Source organism: Eubalaena glacialis, unplaced genomic scaffold (genome assembly GCF_028564815.1).
Source record: "Eubalaena glacialis isolate mEubGla1 unplaced genomic scaffold, mEubGla1.1.hap2.+ XY H_4, whole genome shotgun sequence".
Lineage (NCBI taxonomy): Eukaryota > Metazoa > Chordata > Mammalia > Artiodactyla > Balaenidae > Eubalaena > Eubalaena glacialis.
The window spans coordinates 298782-319359 of NW_026871158.1; the positions used below are offsets into that span (position 1 = coordinate 298782).

Genomic DNA, 20578 nt, shown 5'->3' on the forward strand with positions numbered 1-20578 from the left:
AAGCACACACCATGCACTGAGGCCATGACACTTCTGATGAAGCTAAATAAGGACAAAAATCCCTTCTGGAGCTGGAAAGAAACAGGGAATACGACCCCCAAACTCCTGCATCCCCAATGAGTATGCCACCCCTTCATTTGTATGCCCCTCATAACTGACTTGCCAATGGAACCCAGGGCAGCAGCTCCTCACCTATCTGCCTGCTCTCCCTCTGAGAGCGTATTCTTGCTTAAATAAATCCTCACTTTACTTCCTTAACCTCGCTGTCTCATGGCCAAACTCTTTGCATGAGCAAGAACCTTAAATTCACTGGGAACACAATGAGTATTTTACACATGAGGAAGAAAGGAACAAATACATTTCTCTTAAAAACTAGTGGAGAAATACATATTTTCTGTTAATAGGAAAGACTGGGTTACATAAGCAGCCATGAAATTGAGAAATGTTTTAAAAGTAAATCCAAAGATATCTTTTAACAATTTTGCAGCAAATACAACTCAAAGTTTAATTCCTCAGGATGGAGGAAGAAAAAAAAGGATACAGATCAAATGACAAAACTTCTCTTTAAAGGATGGACTATGTAGAAAATTCCAGAGAATCTAAAAAATATTTTTAATAAAGTATCACTTGAATAAATGAACTTTAAAACCAAAAGAACACCTATTCATCAATTATAATTCACCCAAGATTATAATTGTAAAAAGTATCATTCAAAATCTAAACATTAGAAATTACCTTAGGAATGCAGCTAAGAAATGATGTAATAAGGGCCTTTCCAGACAATCTGTCAGGTATTAAAGGTCTGAATATAAGGAAAGATGGGTGGGAAAGCTCAAGACATTGAAGTCAAGTTTCCCCTAATTCATGTATAAATCTAAAGTAATGTCAGTCAAAACTCCAGAAATAACTACGATAAAAATGAACAGTAAACAAATTACTTGCATTAATGTGAAATTCTTAAATTATTTCTAACAATCATATAATGTAATGTGGTATTTGGCACTGTAAGAATGAATAGAATAGGTAGCCTAGAAAAAGACATGTGCATATTTACAAATTAACTTTCACGGTATAAATCAGTGGAAAACTTGGTCTCAAAGAAATGAAAGTGTCTATCTTACAACACAGTAAGAAAAAAGGAAATTACAGATCTAGGTGTAAAAAGCCAAACTTTAAAGTAACACTTTTAGAAAAAATATACAACTTTTAAATTTCAAGATAATCGTTAATTCTTAAAATTCTTAAAGAATTCTTAAATGAATTCTTAAAATTCTTAAGTCCACAGGGACTTCCCTGGTGGCCCAGTGGCTAAGACTCTGCAATGCCAATGGAGTGGGCCCGGATTCAATCCCTAGTCAGGGAACTAGATCCCGCATGCTGCAACTATTATGAGTTCAACTGCCCCACAACTAGAATATCCCGCATGCCACAACTAGAGATCTCACACGCTGCAATGAAGATCCCGTGTGCCACAACTGAAAGATCCCGCGTGCCGCAACTAAAAGATCCCGTGTGCCACAACTAAAGATCCTGCATGCCACAACTAAAGATCCTGCATGCTGAAACTAAAGATCTCCCACGCTGCAACGAAGATCCCGCATGCCACAACTAAGACCCAGAACAGCTAAATTTTTTTTTTTAAAGTAAACTATTGTCTAAAAATGTTGACAAGACATAAAACGGTAATTAAACTGCAAGTGAGAAAGGTTTTCTCTAACATCTATAAAAACACAAAAGTACCAAAGAAAAACAAAATAAGCAGTGCACAAAATAAGCAGTGTATGAGATAATCCCTTTAAGCAAATAAATTTTCACGAACATCGTTCAATCTCTGGCTAAATCATAGGTGATTTCAAATTCACTGTATATGAAACACAGACTAAACATAAATTATGTCCTACTATGTATCCAGAGTGTTGAGTGTCAGCTCCATTAGAAGATACACATCATGAGGTAAGATCTCATTCACTGCCTTTAGGTTTAGCACATGGAACAAAGCCTAGAATACTGACTGCTGAATCAAGGAACAGAAGAAAATTTCCTTGTGTAGGTTTTTCAATGTAGTTTCTGAAGGCAACTTGATATGCTTTAACATTACAAACCAGTTTCAATGACTCGAGTCAACAGAAAAACATTTAATTCTTACAAATTTTTTCAACAGGAAATTTTACATTTTTGGGTTAAGTACCATTTTTCAAAACAAGCCAACTAAGGTAAACCACACATAGGACTAATTTTAAAATTATTTATCTCCCTGTATTACTCTCATATGTAAAACATACAGAGAACTTTAAAAGTTAATATCCTTCACAGCACTCAAATTTAAGTAAACTTATAGTTGGCATTTACTTTTTATTCTCTGTACTGCAAATTTGTTATGTTCCTACAAAAACTTTTAACAGGACAGGCCTTAGCACTGCTTACGATTTTCAGCATTTACTTTAACATGTTCAAATACAGAATTCTTGTTCCAAGGTTGAGGAGAAATTTTATCTTCTAGGTTACTCCTTTCATCTTCTTACAAATATTATCACTATAATAAACAGAATATCTTGTCAAGAATCTTTTGGTTGGAGTTCAAAATTCCTAGGGGCAAGGTATCATAGATGCTATTTCCTGTGTACCTGTTGTTACAGTACAAATAATGCTAGGAAGTTTATAGTCTTCTCATTCAACCCTCACAATCCTACAGGATAGGTGAATGAAAACATGTCTCTGTAAGTTAACTTACAGTAAGGAATTCACCAAAATACCAAAGTTGGCAACCGGTCCTCTGAAATATACTTTCATCCTATTTCTGGTTTCTCAATCAACTAATCTTTCCTGTTCTTATTGGGAAACCCCAAAACCATGACTTGCTTTACTCTTCTGGAACCAAACCCACAATATCCCTGTACTTTTAAGATCACCCAACTGTTAAACATTTAAGAGTTTTATGGGTTTTTCATGAACATGTACTCAGGAAAAGTAATCGGTTCAGTTTTGGGTTCGAAACTTGGTTTGCTTTACCCTTCCTTTTAAGGATTTGATTCATCAACCTGATATGTTAGATACTAAAAGCAAACCTTTGATGTCCAGTAGGATTTTATGAAATATGGTACTTTAAGGCCAGCCAAGAAAAATTAAACATAAAATTCTGTGTTCATTTGGACATCCTCACTCCCTTCCTAATGTCTGCATTACACATTAGCCAGAGTTCCTCAAAGACAGAGTGCCTTCCTGATCATAAAGGTCAATTATTTTTACTTTCCTCTGACACTTACGGTGTAACTTCTTAAAAAGAATACTGTTCTTTCCCAGCTCTGTACTGGGATCATGTTGACTTGCTGCTCACTTTGTACCTGCTTACCCAGACTACGTATCCCTGGTGATCTTCATGTAAAATATCTGTATGTCACTTTGATGTGATACACTGTCCTTTCTCTTCAAAATGTATGTAACTATGCCTTTGACTTCTAACAGGTGGAACAGTCCTCAGAACTTTCTGAGTCTGTCTCCTGAGTTATAATCCTCAGTTTGGCTCAAATAATACTCTCCTTCGCCTTAACTTCATTTTTGCTGTTCCTTTAAAAGGAAATTGCAGATTTCTGTACTAGTTTTGCAGACTCCAATTTGGCTTAAAGTTTTTACACTCAAGTTTCTTCCCAAATTTAAAGCATTACTAATTAAATGTCACCTGAAGTCACTGACAAAAAACCCTTAACCCTCCAGATAACTCTACACTTATGAGTATATTACTAAACCCTTTGTGTTACATCAAGTACGCCAAAATAAAGTTCAAATCAGTATTACTTAAAACGTTTCCCAATGTTTTAAAATCCAGGGGTACTAACTTTCACTAAGATATATAATCAGAAAACTTAACTGGTTCCATTTACATTTAAGTGGAAAATTGGTTTTATTACCATTATTCCCACGTTGGTCATCAGCCACTTGAATATGGATCAGAAAATAGATACTTAACCTCAACATTTCTTAAACTCTTTACAGTCACATGGCTAAATTTTCCTTTCATTTATACTATTGCTTTAAAAGGATAAAGACACATAGAATTTCAGTAATAATGCAAACATTGTTTTTCAGCCTTTTTGGAGACTTCTCAAACCTTTTATACATTTAAGCTTTCAAAAAGGAACATTTAATTTGTTTAGCCTAATTGGAAAACAGTCACAGCTTGCGATGGAGAAATAACACATTGCTTAATTTTGAATACATTCATGTTCAAAGACACACAGGAAAAGTTTAGGCAAACAGCACTATTCACCCTCCAAACAAAAGTTTTATGCTTGTTCAACTCAGCAGTATAATCGACAAGAAATATTTCATGAAATTTTTTTACTCTGAAAATTTTGAACCTTAAATTTTAAATACAACTTCTATTTTTCAATTAATATTAACTACGAAAGTACTTTGAATAATTCCATGTTTTCATTTTGTCTGAAAATTCATAGAGGAAAAGTTAATATATGCCTCTTCCCCCAAACCAACATTTTTCTTTTAGTAGTATTCAAGCATCAATTAAAGAAAACAACTTAAACTTTTCCTTTGTAAAGAACATTCGGTACATAACTGAGTGTTACTTTTAACATCTGCTTTGGCCCTCTCTTTCATATTGGCTTCCCGCATTACCTCCTCTGGAAGCCCCCCAACCTGAGCTACTGTATGACTCACGAGGAGCAAGGTACCCCTTATTCACAGAGGGTGAAAACCCTCGTTGTTCTTTTCTTCCAGGCTCACGACCACTTGAATAAGTATTACTTTGGCTGCTTGAGTAACCTTCCAGACCTCCTCTATATCCATCTCTTGTATTGCTATAATCATAGCAACTGCTTCCACCGTAAGTCACAGGGGCCCTTCGTGCTGCTGGTGCACCATGGGAGACACCTGTGAAGTTAATGATTGATAAAATTTAAACATTACAAATTTTTCTGGTATCATATAACATGACTTAAAGTGCTAAATATTTGAAAAGATAGGCTTTGTCTGTCTCTGCTATGAAAATATAAACTATGTCCCAACAGTGAAGGACTTTCACATTTATTTAAAAGAGCGAGCAATATTTTTCAGCCTAAGTAGTTTATTTTAAAGTAAATTTTCTGAAAATGGACTGAAATTCTGACCTTCACAATGTTCCTATGCTTCATACTTTTAATAGCACTCTGATTATTTTTAAACGTTAAAACAGTTTTTCTGCAATGAGAAAAAAAGATGAGACTGCCAATTTACCCTTCATAGCATTTTATTTTAAGTGAGCTATCAAGAAAATAATTCAAAGATCTTCAACTTATCAAAAAGGCCATGCTAAACACAGTTTTACCTTTGAGGAATCAGAAGTAAAATTAGAGTAAACAATGATCTGGTTAAGTCTAATTCTATGATTTACAAGTTGTAACTGGACTCTTACCGTAACTCTCATATGAATCCCTGTGAGAGCTTCCACTTGGATATTCAGAATAATCTCTATCACGACTTCCACCATAGCCATCACGATCACTAAATTTAAAAGAATGTCATAATTAAGAATTTCAAGAAGCTATTTGATAAAAACACAAAATTTTATATTACCTATGTTCTCTAGAGAGATGATCATTCCGAGAACTTGAATGTCCATAATAACGGTATGCATAGACTCTGCTGGACTCTGGTGCTGGAGCATAATCCTTTTTGTCTCGGGAGCTTGGATGATCTCTGCTTGAATAACTTAAATAAAGCAGATAAAATTTTAAATGCAACTTATAATATCCAGAATATATAAAGAATTCAGACAACAAAAAGACAAAAAATTTTAAACGGGCAAAGGACTTGCATATACTTTTGTTCAAAGAAGATATACAATGACCAACGAGGACATGAAAAGCTGCTCAACGCATTTATTAGGGAAATGCAATTCAAAACCAAAATGAAATATCTACTTTGCACCTATCAGACTGGCTATAATTAAAAAAAAACAAACAGAATATATCAGTGTTGGTGCAGATGCAGAGAAACAAATCATGTATGTGCGTGGCAGAAACGTAAAATGGTACAGGCTCTGTGGAAAAGATTAGCAGTTCCTTAAAAAATTAAAGAATTACTGTATGTCCCAGGAATTCCACTCCTAAGTATATATACACTCAAAAAGAATTGAAAACAGGTACCCAAATGCTTGTACAGGAATATTCATGACAGCACTATGGTGGGAATAACCCACACAGATGGATAAACCATGTTAACCACACAGAAAATGGAATATTTAGTCAGCCAAAAAAAAAAAGATCTAAGGTACTGATTCATGCTACAGCATGGATGATCCTTGAAAACATTTATGCCAAGGGAAAGCTGGATAATAAAGGTCACATATTGTTTGATTCCATTAGTATGATATATTCAGGATTAGATAAATTCATAGATAAGGACACAGATGGGTACCTACCAGGGACAAGGGGGAGAAAATGGGAGTGACTGCTTATGAATTTTATTTAGGGGTAATGAAATGTTTTGGAACTGAACAGAGTTGGTGGTTGCATAACACTGTTAAGTGTACTAAATGTCACAGAATTGTTCACTTTTAAATGTTCAATTTTGTGTTAGGTAAATTTCAACAAGAACAACAAAATTAACCATGACTTAATTCATATACTGTGTTTTTTCTTACCTATCTTTAATAGCATAACCACCATCTCTTGATGACATATAGCCAACTCTCCGAAAAGGGACTGGCTCTCTATGAGGAGAACCTCCATTATTTTTTCTTCCACGTGATTCTGAGCCTTTAATTTAAAAATGCTTATGTAAGTATCTCAAAATTGACAGTAATGTTTCAAAGAAAAATTCAAAAGACTGATATCCTTCCTCTCTCCAAAATCATTTTAAAAAACTACTCCTTCTAAAATTCCATTTATGCACATTTTTGTTTCCCTTTAAATGTTACCACTGAACATTCTATTTTCTGACATCTCCCGTTCCCTATACATTTTGCATAACCTTTAAATTACCAGTAGTAGGGAAAACGTCTCAAAATTTGAGCAAAAAAATAATTTTTGGTAACTACTGTCACATATTCAATCACCAAGTGGTTGGCTCTCTCCTTTAAGTGTACAGCCTTAATTATTGACCTTTTATGATGATAGCAATAGTGACTTCTACTGTTTATTAGCAATACTTAAAGGGCTCATTTGAAAAACACTGTACCACTTCCAAAATATGAAACTATCTCCCATAAATAATGTTCTCTTCATGTGTTAATTCTTATTCCTAATTCCTAGAGGTCAACCTTTCTCTTCTCTTGTTTGTTCACTAGGCTAACCATCTAATAACGGAAAGGGTAGGCTTCTTAGCTTCTTTTGTATTTTGAAGTGAATACCGTGCTACATTTGGTTTCATTAATGTTCTACACATAAAATGGCAATTTGATAATGACTGTTTCAAGTCTGTACCATATTAAGGATCAGAAAACAGTGCTAAAAAAGTTAAGAGCACAAAGTACAGTTCATATGGCAAGTTTCAGTTACTGTTTAAAATAATTAAATAAAAAATCAGGTGGCCAATATACATAGTTAAACTACTCTACAGACCAGAACATTCTCTCCCAGGACATAGTTTTCATGAAAATTCTGATATTGAAACTATGTGATAAAGAAGCCTACTAACCAAAAAGTGTTAGCAGCAACTTAAACTAAGAGGAATTCTATAGCAAACATGGACTTACAAGCAATGTTTTCCCCACTGCAGTGCTAATCACCTACTACATCTATAATTAGAAACTGAAAAATTATTTCCCAACCACAAATCAATAAATAAATTAGTGATCGGTAAACATGTTCATATACTTCTCACTTTCCATTTTGCTTAAACATTCTGTTTAAAATAGCTCACTTTCATTAATAAGAAACAACTGTCTCTGCATTACGTAGCATTTACCTTGTCTTCCCATCCTACTACTGCTTCGTCCTTGAGCAGATCTTTTAGGAGGAGGACCTCCACTTCTCGAAGATGGTCCTCTTTTAACTGGAGAGGGTCCCCTGGAAGAATTCGCCTTGAGACTAGGAGTATGTCCACCACCACCTGTGTTTAAATGAAATCTTTTTAATTAAGTAGAATCAACATTTTTTCATTGGTCAAGTTTCATTTATTGTTATAAATTTTCACTAAACAATTACTCCAGTCTTCAGCTTTCATATTTGTCTAAACCAAAAAGATTGTTTCCTCATATGACACATAAGTTAGTACAGTTCAAAGACTTACCGTAAAAGTCAGTTTGGAAAATCTAGGAAAAAATTCAAGAACCACTGGTATGAAAGCAGTTTGGGGAGAAGGGAGAGAGTACAGAAAAACCTGGATAAATTAAATGTAAAACTGAATTTTTGATCATATTAGGAGGAAGATGGTAAGTTATTAGTTATATAATTCTGGTGTCAAGGAAGCTTTTTAAAAACACAACATCCTAGGTATAAATCACAACATTAAAAATAAAAAATGCATTACCTAAAAGTTAAGTATATACATACAAACAACCCCCTTTGCAGGAGAATATCTGCTTATAACTTTACAGTTGGCCCAGTATCCCTGGGTCTGCATCCATGGATTCAACCAATCTTGGATCACGTAGTGATGTAATATGTATTTATTGATTTGTTAACCATCCACAAGCGTCTGCACTGCGTGGGGAGGAGGATGAAGAGGCGCTGTATTATTTGACAAGACTCAAAGTGACAGAATTTGAAGATACTAAATCAGGTTACAGAATAGATTTGTATTTTGATGAACACCCTTACTTCGAAAATAAAGTTCTCTCCAAAGAATTTCATCTGAACGAGAGTGGTGATCCATCTTCAAAGTCCACTGAAATCAAATGGAAATCCGGAAAGGATCTGACAGAACGTTCAAGTCAAACGCAGAATAAAGCCAGCAGGAAGAGACAGCGTGAGGAACCAGAAAGCTTCTTCACCTGGCTTACTGATCATTCTGATGCAGGTGCAGATGAGTTAGGAGAGGTCATCAAAGATGATTTTTGGCCAAATCCATTACAGTACTACTTGGTTCCAGACATGGATGATGAGGAAGGGGAAGGAGAAGAAGAAGATGATGATGATGAAGAGGAAGAAGGATTGGAAGATATTGATGAAGAAGGGGATAAGGATGAAGGAAGATGAAGGAGAAGATGACTAATGGAACACTGATGGATTCCAACCTTCCTTTTTTAATTTTCTCCAGTCCCTGGGAGCAAGTTGCAGTCTTTTTATTTTATTTTTCTCCTTCTCCTCTTGTGCTCAGTTGCCCTGTTTTTGAGGTCTCTTTTCTCCTTTATACCATGGCTCACAATTTATTTTGGGGGGAAATACCTTGAGCAGAATTCAGTGGGAAAAGAATCTCTACGCCTTTCTGTTCCAGATTCATTTTTATCCCTTCCTGTCTCAACAGAAGCTTTATGGAATCAACACCACCATGGTCTGTGGGAAAAAAGAAAAACCTTCTGCTCCCTTAGCTCTGCTGGAAGCTGGAGGGTGCTAGGCCCCTGTGTAGTAGTGCATAGAATTCTAGCTTTTTTCCTCCTTTCTCTGAATATTGGACTCAGAGATTGCACTGTGTCTCTCTGTGAATATGGACAGTTAGCATTTACCAACATGTATCTGTCTACTTTCTCTTGTTTAAAAAAAGAAAAAAGAAACTTAAAAAAATGGGGTTATAGAAGGTCAGCAAAGGGTGGGTTTGAGATGTTTGGGTGGGTTAAGTGGGCATTTTGACAACATGGCTTCTCCTTTGGCATGTTTAATTGTGATGTTTAACGGACATCCTTGCAGTTTAAGATGACACTTTTAAAATAAAATTCTCTCCTAATGATGACCTGAGCCCTGCCACTCGATGGGAGAATCAGCAGAACCTGTAGGATCTTATCTGCAATTGACATTCTCTATTGTAATATTGTTCCTGTTTATTTTTAAATATTTCTTTTTGTTTCACTGGAAAGGAAAGATGATGCTCAGTTTTAAACGTTAGGAGTGTACAAGCTGCTTTGTTACAATAAAACTAAATGTGTAAAAAAAAAAAGAAAAAAGAAATGCACATTAAATATTGAAAATTTGTTTTACCTTTCTAACCAGAAAGATGTTTAGATATATTCCAATTCCCCTGTATTGCCACAGGCAAGAAAAAATGAGTATTCTTACACATGGGAGAATATGAACTGGTAAACTTTTCTCAAGATCAAGTTAGCGGGAAAAGAACAAAACTATGTTATGTTAAAATGGGCACACCCTTTAACTGAACTTGCAAAAAACATTTCCTAAAATTCACACATCTAATTATCACAAAAAGAAGCTAAATGTTTTATTTCTGAAGACTGGTTATGGTTAATAGATGAAGCAAAGGTTGTTAGATATATGGAAGTTTTTGAAATGCAAAGTGCTTTTCCTCCTTTTCTTACTAAGTAGAAAACTTCTCTGAAAAAGTCCAAAAAATACATTTTCAAAGACTTTCTCCTCTAATACACACACAAAGAAAACATACATATTTCTGAAGCAGAGGTTTTTACTCTTTTCCTGAATCAAAGACACCTTGTAGAATCTAAAGCTCTATTTATTTCCCTAAGGTATTTTCCCAAATGCAAACAACAGACCCAGGTAGAAAAGCCTCATATCAAAATGACAATGGAGAGTTGCTTAGATGTCAAATACTGCAAGGTGAAACCTAAAATATGAAGTGTTTATCCCTGAATTGTGGATATTCTGAGTGACTTTTATTTTCTGTTGTGTAGTTTTCAAGATTCTCTAGTATTTTTTATGATGCAATAAGGCTACTCTCAGAATAAAATTAATCAATGTATTTTTAATAGATTATGAATGAATCATTGATTTAAACTCATATAAAGTTATTGGCCCTAAAGTGAAAAATTCTAATGTATGATCGATAGTAGTAAATTCTGTAGAAAAGTTCTTGGAGAAAAGAAACAATCAGTAATAATGGTAAAAGAGACTGAATTTAGTTTAAAATTTATGCTAGAGACTGAATTTAGTTTAAAATTTATGCTGTTTCCCTGTAAGGTGATTAACTTTTTGCACATTATCTAGTTAAGTCATTTTATAACTACAATAATTCTTTACCACTTAGAAATACTTCTGACTATCAATGTAATTCATCATCTAATAATTCTTAAAGACTACTTTGCTCATAAAGGATGGAATAAAAATTGAGATGTTTCTATACAGTTAAACTATTTTTCGGTCCTATGGCTGCAGCCTTGTATTTTAAAACATTACCCAAGTGTCCTCCACGTGAGGGATGCTCTCTTGCTCTTCCATTTCCTCCTCTTCCATATCTCGGATTTCTCGTATTTCTCAGACGGCCCCTGTTTCTTGCAGGAGGTTGTGGTCTCTGTTTACCACTGCTTTCAAAAGATGGTTTTTTGGCTTGCTCTACTTTAATTGCTTTTCCATCCAAAGACTAAAAAGATTAAGTATAACATTAGTAACATTACATCAAATTTATTTACTACTGCACTAGTTCAAGATCAGTATTTTTTCCCCAAAGCAAACATTTTCTTCTGAAATGACTGTGTCCTTCACCATGCCAAATAAATGAGACTTAATTAGTAACTGCCTTTCATTAAGTCATCCAACACAAAGTGCATGTATTGGCAATTAGAGCGCCCTGAAATGTCCTCTGGTATTAAAAGAAGATTAATACCTCTCACTTATCATGAGAGAATATACCCTTTTATTTTCTATAATGGATAACTAAACTCACTTCATTTCTGTACTTCTACCATTCAAAGTTTTCAGTGCCCCAAGGATATATAAAAGTATAAGCGTCATTTAAAAAATAAAATTATTCAGTTATTTATTCAAAATGGTTATTCCTACTCTAATTATTTTTAGCATTTATTAAAAATTAAGAGAAAGAAAATTTTCCAACATGATTGCTGTTCTGTATTTACTCTACTTCTAATAATTTCCTTGATGTTTTTTTAAAATAGAGCCCTTATTTGGTCCTTAACATTTCTTGCCTTATTCAATTCTTTAAACATGTCCCCAAAGAGTAATTTATTATAACAGTACTTCATATTCTTATGTTTCAGAGATGCTTACATTTCCTAATCTTCCAACAACTTCCTAAATTAACCTTTTATACAGACCAAAGTGATTTTTGAAAACATAATTCAAATCATAATATAATTGCTCTACATAAAACACTCTGTTTCATGTTATTTTTGGAAAACAATTTTAAATGCTGAATTCCTACTAAGACTTCTGGTGGATATGGATGGGCCCTGGCCCAATACAAACAGCCTCAACAGCCATGTGTTCCCACTTTAGGGCCTCCTTTTCTGTCTCTGGATCCAAAATATTTTCCATAGACTTACGAATGGCTGCCTCCCTCCCAACATTCAGGATTTAACATTCTTAGATCTATATGTATAGAAATAGTGTCCACCACTCCCCTTAAGCTCTAATGAAATTACCTACTTTATTTTCCTTAATAGTTTTGCATATGAAATCGTATTTATTTTTACTTGTACGTTTCTTATCTTTCACCCTAGAACACAAGTGTCCAAGAAAATAGGTATTTTGTCTTACCCACAACCATTAATCAATTGCTAAATCAATGCCTGGCAATAAAATATCTGTTGAATAAAGAATTTAAGAATAATGTCTACACAAACTATGCATTCTTGTGCTTGAAAACAAAAAAAAAACGGGGGTGGGGGTATCACCATCAACTATTCTTCATAACACAAATTTATCTCTGCACCCAAAATAAAATCATGAGTCAAAATCAACTTTTAGGTACTACCATACCTTAAAATATGAAAGTAAAGTAAAAACATGTCAACATGTGCCAAGTGCCTGCAGCATACCAGAAACCAAGCTATAGGAAAAAGGGAATTAATGTATGTGTTCCACACCATGAGAACTGAGAAACACTGGAGGTAATTTTAACAATTAACAATTCACAGTATGATGAATATAGAAAGATATTACCTGCAATATGAAATGGGAAAAATATTACCTACAATATAAAAAAAAGTCTTGGAGCAAATATGCAATTAAAAGTATAGTTTTAAGGGACAGATGATTATTTGTAACACTGACACATGGAAGAGTGACTCTTAAGTACAAATAAGCCAAGACTTAAGAGTAACAGTATGGGATATTGGGGAGAGCTGTACAGGCTAGAACTTACTTACTTTTACGTTTGAATGCTAAAACAGGTTTAAAATATATTGTTAAAGCTAATGTTAATTTCAATCTCTTTCCAACCAGACAATCCAGTACTTATGTGACAAAAAGGAGAGTGAAGGCTTATATGGCATTATGTTACTTTAAAATATTAGAAAAAAAAAAATCTAGAAATAGTACTAAATGGAGAACACAAAATATTATTAAAAGACTCTTACCTTTCCATTCATATCTTTGGCAGCCTCCTTTGCATCTGCAGGATTCTCAAAAGTAATAAAAGCAAAGCCTCTAGACTTGTTTGTTTCCCGAGCCTTCATCAAAATAACTGTAAAACACATAAATCTTTTTAATTTAAAATTTCACATAAAATTGAACTTTTCATGTTTTCAAAATTATCAATCCTTTGACAATTTCTCATAAGGCCTCCTTAACTTAATTTGATGTTATGGACACAGTACAGTAACAACCTCCCAAAAGTTACTTAAAAATGAAACAAAAAACAAAAACAAATAAACCAAAAAAACCCTTTTCATTTTATATCACTTCCAGTATTTTAAAAACAGAGTCAATAATTTCAAACATTCTACAATTAGCATATCTCATCCTATTTCATGTCCTATGACCACAGTATATTGAAAAAGCCCTGGGACTTCCCTGGCAGTCCGGTGGATAAGACTCCACGTTCCCAATGCAGGGGACACAGGTCTGATCCCTCGTCAGGCAACTAAGATCCACATGCCGCATGCCACTCGGCGCGGGCTTGATCCCTGGTCAGGTAACTAAGATCCTGCATGCCACAAAGCGCAGGTGGGGGGAAGAAAAAAACGCTGCTTTTTTCCCTTCTCCGTAGTAGGAGACCCTAAGGTGTACACTTTCCCTCATTGCCCAGTGCTTTCCTGATAAAAAATAGAAACTTAAAAAAAAAGTGCTCATGTGTTAAGAATAGAAAAAGCATTTTAACTTAGCTGTTCAATGGTGTATATTTAATACACATTTGCTTTGAATAGATACATATATTGGTTCTAAAAATTACCTTCCGTAATGCGACCATATTTCCCAAATACCACTTCAAGAGAATTTTCCCTGGTGTCAGCATGGAGACCTCCTATGAACAGTTTCCCAGGCTGATCTGCTTCTGCCATTTTTCTGTAAATAATTAAAAATATATCTTTATACATGTAGCAAAAAATAAATTATAAGCCAAAAGTATCAAACTTTATTACACCTGTTTAAAACTCAAGTGAAGTACCCTGTATCAGTGAAAATTTCTGCCGTTTCTTACTTAAAAGAGAGGAAACTTGTAACACAAAGCAAAACAAGCACTGGCGTAACAAACAAATGCTCCATTTTTATAGATATCTTACAAAAACCTGTATGTAAAAATTAGATTAGAAGACAACTATAAATTCTTTTGAGCTGCAGGGTTCAAGACTTCATTTCCAAAAAACAACAAAAAAATAAGCAATAAAAAATGGTCCCAGATTCTACACATCTAACAGTTAATACGTTTTATGAAATGTGCAGAAAATACCTTAAACATATTTTCAAATTTTTCCCATCTACTTACATTTTTCTTGATTACACATCAAATACTGTTTAAAATATTTTTTTTCCACAAACTTTAAAAATGGTAAGTCAAAAAAGCAAAGGAGGGAGTTACATCCTTTATTGAGGGAAATTTAAACTGTGTTTACTTATACTGATATACTTTAAGAAACACTGGTCCAAAGCGAGTAACGTAATTTATATGCAAAGTTAAAATCCGGCGGTTTTGGTCAAGTGAATCAACAGCTTGACATTTGATAACTAAAATTACAAGTTTTAAATCATTTAAGTTAAAATAGTTAGGTATCTTGCCTGTATTGTTCAGTACCTCTGCTTTCACAAAGAAAACCCGTAAGAAAAAAAAAAGTGCACGTGGAACAAAAAGGCACCCCGGCGTCCGCTCCACTACCGGCAAGTGAGAGAAAAAAACCAAGTTGAACAGCAAAGAGGGTACGCCGCTAATCAAAGTTAAACTATCTACTCAGTATTCCGTCCCACAGCATTTCAAACCTATCTCCGCCCCTCCCCCCGCCCTCTGAATTCACGGACAAAATCCAGGAACTTCACGGGCTTTCCATTGCTGCCTGGGGAACTGATTCTCCGGAAGAACAAAAATTAAACGTACTGTTCAAGAACAACTGATAGACTTCTCGAGACAGTGTATATTCATACATATTTATACAAACACAACTTACTCGGCTATTAACTCTTACAGTAAAAGCCTGAGAGAAAAATCAAAACCTGAATTACCATGCTTTCTCTGGCAACAGGAGAAAATATAGGTATCAACTCTTTCTCCGGAGGTATAAATTATTCTCTCCTCCCTAAAATGCCGAATTCCTTACCTTATTTTGTCCTCTTCTTCAGAAGTCTTCCGTCCACGTCTCTTCAGGCGACGGCTAGCTAAATTAACGGTCGAGCGCCAAGTGCTCCACTTATAGAAAGAGGCTAAGGAACCCGGATGTAGCGGTTGGTGGGGGAAGGGATGAGCCGCAGGGGAGGGGGTGCGCCGCCGAGGAGGTAGGGAAGATGGAAGATGTAGCGGTGGGGGAGGGGTGAACAGAGAAACTCGCGAGAGACACTCGCGGGAGACACTCGCGGGAGACACTCGCGAGAGACACTCACGAGAGAAACTCTAAAGAAAACTGGAACAGCCGAATGTGTCCTCTACTTTTTTACTGCATACTTTTCCCAGCTGCTTTAATTTAATCAATACAAAGGAGAAAAGCAAAATTTTACTATCAAGTATTCAGTCATAATTTATTCTGCTCCCAAATGTTGCCGATATGATCGCTCTCACATGGTGTCCGCTTTAGTATTTTTTTAAAACGGGCAAAAGGAAACTAAGTAATAATAAAAGTAAGGAAAAAACAGTAAGAGAAAAGACTGAAAATATTTAAAACATTTAGGAATCCAAAGCCTAAGTATCTTTGAAATAGACATATTTGAAATTTTTAATCTTCACTCTTCTCATTAAGCAAATACGTGTGTTTTGACTAAAAATTCCAAAATTAACAAAATGAACAAATCCACTTAAGACAATTTCTCTCATCTCAATTTATGTATAATAAACATAATTTTTAATTAGTAACCTGAAATAACCTGAAAAAATACTGTATTTGCTGACAGATTATTTTTCCCTACTATAAAATTATTCCTTCTAGGAATTAACTTGCAAACTCAAATCCAATATTAGAATATACATCTAAATAATAACAGAATACAACTAAAACTTATTTTTTCCTGAATTTCTCTGGAATTTGTCTACAGTTTACATAGACATAATATGGATCAATATGTATATTAAAATTCACAACTCTTAAAAAACAATATTATAGCTTCCATTTTCAGTGCTTATATTTTATTTTAACAAACTGATGTCTGCTAATCTTTGTAATATTTCTCCAGTTACGAAGCACTTAGAATTTCCGCATGTACTGTTATAAATAATATAGTGCTGATCATTTCTGCTAAAATATTAATTTATCTTTTTAATAGTTTTCCTTTAGGTAAACAGCTCGGCACTGAAATCATGCACCAAAGGTTAAGCTATCTTAATACATTTATATATAGTTTAGAAAATTGTTTTTGAAATGACACTTACTAGTCTCTTAGCACTGGTATTAATTTCTTGCTGATGAAAACCACTCTAACAATATATCTCCATATTTATCACATTCTTACTAGAAAGACATTACTTTTCTCATGGCTTTGTTGACATTATTGATTACTCTTTTTCATTTTGAACAGGTAAAATGGGCCCTTTGTTTTAATTTAATATCTTTCTGGGAAAATAAATACTATTGATGAATTTTACTGATAATGCAGTAATTAATGCTATAAAAATTGAATGGTGTAATCAATTACAATCAACTAATAATCAATTGATAATCCAAATAAAGAATTAATACATTAACCATTGAGAGGACACCATCGGGAAAGCATTATTGGAAATAATGCATTATTGTAGGTGCCATAAAAGGCATGAGAAAATGCTCCAGTGATTTAAAAATAATACACAAAATAGTGACTGTCACTTTCTAAACAGTTATCAGACTCAATCAGCCATTTAGATAAGAGGTCTACATATATTGTATTACCTAGTTAATTTTTAGAACTCCTATAACAATATTACTATTATGTCCATTTTCAAAAAATGGAACAAGGTACAAAGCTTTAAAACTTGCCCACATTTTTGGGAATCTATTTCCAGAAAAAATGATTTAAATGTAGTAATTTCCCCCGATGTATTGTTGTTATAGAAAACCAACTTTTAAAAAAATATATGGCAAAAACATTACTGAGATGTATTTTGAGCAAGATTTGAAAATGTACTGTTACCTATTTGGCATACTACTTAAGGAACCTGTAGGCTGAGATAACAGTATTTGCAGAGGCCTGGCATTATTAAAAGCAGTGGAGGAGAAGAAAAAGGAGAACAATATACAATGAGATTTGCTGGGAAGAATGTACAGAAATATGTAATGTTAAAAGTAAAAGGCAAATTGGGGGAATAACGTGAATTTCCATATAATCAGTAGGGAGAGTTCAGGGATTTTTTGATAGGTGAAAAATGGGGAGGACCAGATCATGAAGCATTTTGCTTGCTATGCAAATATGCTACTTACTTTATTTTTTAGTGGAACTGTTAAAATAATTTTAACCAGAAAACATGAATGTCTACAAGATATAGTGCATATGGTGATTTAATATGATACAAAGTCAGGCGGACAAAAAATAATCTAAGCTTCAAAATTTAGTAGCTACATGAAACTGGGTAAACTACCTAAACTCTTAAATTTACCCAGTCTACAGAAACAAGATGATAAAGAATTATCAGATAGGGTTATTGTGAGGTTAAATGATGTACTGAGCACATTGAGCACAATGCCTAAAACATAATTCAGGGTTCACAACACAAGTGTGGAAATATTGTAATTACTTTTATATTAAGTGGGAGCCTGAGGTTAATTTGTAATCCTGCCTTTTTTTAGAGACTGGTCAAAATCATGAAACTGGTTTTTTAAAATTATGTTCCTTTGCATATTTTGCATAAAGTAAATTATCATTGTATACTTTCACTAATAATATGCCTAAAAGAGCATAGGAAGACATGACGGAACACACACACGATTGTAGTGAAGAATAATTAATAATAAAAAGAAATGAAAAATAATTATTAGAAATCTTTGGTGGATAACAAATGATTTAACAGAAGACAGTTTACCAATAATTATTCAAGAAGAAGTAGAAACCCCAGATGTAATTTATAGTGAATTCTAGGGGATAGCTGAAATTTTGCTAAAAAGCTAGTATACTGATGATAAACATAAATAAATGCTGTTACTCAGATGACAAAGGTTGTGTGTCAATACTGTTTACAGACATAACCTCTAAAGATAGCATGCACAAAATGTATGACAATACAAATGGTAATGAATTAGAAACAGGGCCACTTCCTTTATGGGAATAAATACTGCAGACTAACTGGTCAAATAAAAATATCTAATAAATATTTTGTGCTGGCTACTATAGAAAGTGCTTCATTTACTTATGAATTTAACTATCTCATTTGATTATTGCCACAATTTGCCACAATCCTATTGACTACTATTCTTATCCTTATTATACAGATTAAAAACTTTTTTTCTCAGGTATGTGCAAGACTTTTTTGAAGAAGAAAACAGTAAAATTCTTTAAAATACATGAAGAATGACTTGAGCAATTGGAGATGGATGTTCTAATATGAGTCCAATATGACCTTAAATAATATGTAAATAATATAAATAATGTGAATGAAAATTATAAGGTTATCATATGTATACATGTATTTAGGTATTTATGTTTATATATGTATATATCTGTATGTATATATACATATTTACTTACATATAATATGTATATACATATTACGCATATTGCATTCTCAATTAGATTTTGAGAGTTTATTTCGAAGAATTAACATTCAGAAATCATTTAGAGAATATTCTAACAAAGGGCCTCCTTTCTGGATATTAAAGAGGATTATAAAGCCATGGTAAATGAAATGATTTAGTGAACACAAAAAAAGTAATAATCAGAAACCATGTCCATAATAATAAAGGAACGGGGCTTCCCTGGTGGCGCAGTGGTTGAGAATCCGCCTGCCAATGCAGGGAACACGGGTTCGAGCCCTGGTCCCGGAAGATCCCACGTGCCGCGGAGCGGCTGGGCCCGTGAGCCACAATTGCTGAGCCTGCGCGTCTGGAGCCTGTGCTCCGCAGCGGGAGAGGCCGCGATAGCGAGAGGCCCGCGCACTGCGATGAAGAGTGGCCCCCGCTTGCCACAGCTGGAGAAAGCCCTCGTGCAGAAACGAAGACCCAACACAGCCATAAATAAATAAATAAATAAAATTAATAATAAAGGAACAACTGGTAATTTTAAAGCATTCTTGATAAAACAGAAGCCAAAGCATAATCCATACATTTTGCTATTGATTTTTTAGGAAATATTGTGTGTAGAGGAACATGTTGAATGAGACTGCATGGATAGATTCAAGAAGCAAAATTCAGACTATAGGAGACTAGATGGGATAATCAATCTGGTTTTATAATAAATTGAAACAAAAATAAAGAATTGAAGAGGAAAACTGTTTTAGAAAACGATTAAAAACATTTGAACAATTGCAAAGTTCAAGCCTTATTTGGATTTTATTTCAGAGAAACTGAAAACATTTTTAGTTTGCCATTTATGAGAAAAATGGAAATTTGAACATACTTGATATTTAATGATATTTTAGAAATTATTAATATCCTTGTGGGTCTTTTTCTAGTAATGTGATGGCCTACAATTGTCCATTACATATATACTGATTTGGCTTGACCAAACTTTAATCAGCCTTCTCTCCTCCTCACAGTGTGCTAAACTTTGACCTGCCCCTCAACTTCGGGGAATCACTAATATACTAAGGTCAGAACATATTCCCTAACAGCTTATTCTGAGAATCAGCTGGCAGAGGAAACATTTTCTGTTAAAATACCCCTATTTTACCTCCTGTTCACCCCTCTGCTTCTGTCCCACTAGGTTTCTGCTAGCCTTGCTCATCCTTTACTCTTAAAGAATACTTTTTCTACTTGATTTTGAAATACTTGCAGATTCTGAAATCAAAGTGTTCTATTCAATCGTCTTTTTGAATAAACTCTTTCCTTACCTAGGTCTTAATTTGTTTTTCAGTTTTCTGGTGCTATGACGCAGATGAAGTGTTGAGAGCCTTTTGATCTTTATCATCCTGACTAACAAGTGCTGCCCAAACTGGAGGGGTTCCAACCCAGGATTTGTGTCTCTCAACTGAAAAAGTGTAAATGTTACTCTTGAGTAGAACTGCACCCTAACTGAGGCCT

General features: G+C 34.2%; 1 protein-coding gene and 1 pseudogene across 1 annotated transcript; one reads left to right on the top strand and one right to left on the bottom strand.

Moving 5' to 3' along the window:
* Positions 1 to 4582: 4582 nt before the first annotated feature.
* Positions 4583 to 14296, bottom strand: LOC133083030 (RNA-binding motif protein, X chromosome-like). Its single transcript, XM_061179691.1, has 8 exons — positions 14188 to 14296; positions 13373 to 13479; positions 11235 to 11418; positions 7900 to 8043; positions 6635 to 6749; positions 5566 to 5700; positions 5405 to 5493; positions 4583 to 4884 (listed from the first exon to the last, which is right to left on the bottom strand). The coding sequence occupies exons 1-8, from the start codon at positions 14294 to 14296 to the stop codon at positions 4583 to 4585; spliced, it is 1185 nt and encodes a 394-aa protein (XP_061035674.1).
* LOC133083024 (protein SET-like) lies at positions 8613 to 9586 on the top strand (annotated as a pseudogene).
* Positions 14297 to 20578: the final 6282 nt, after the last annotated feature.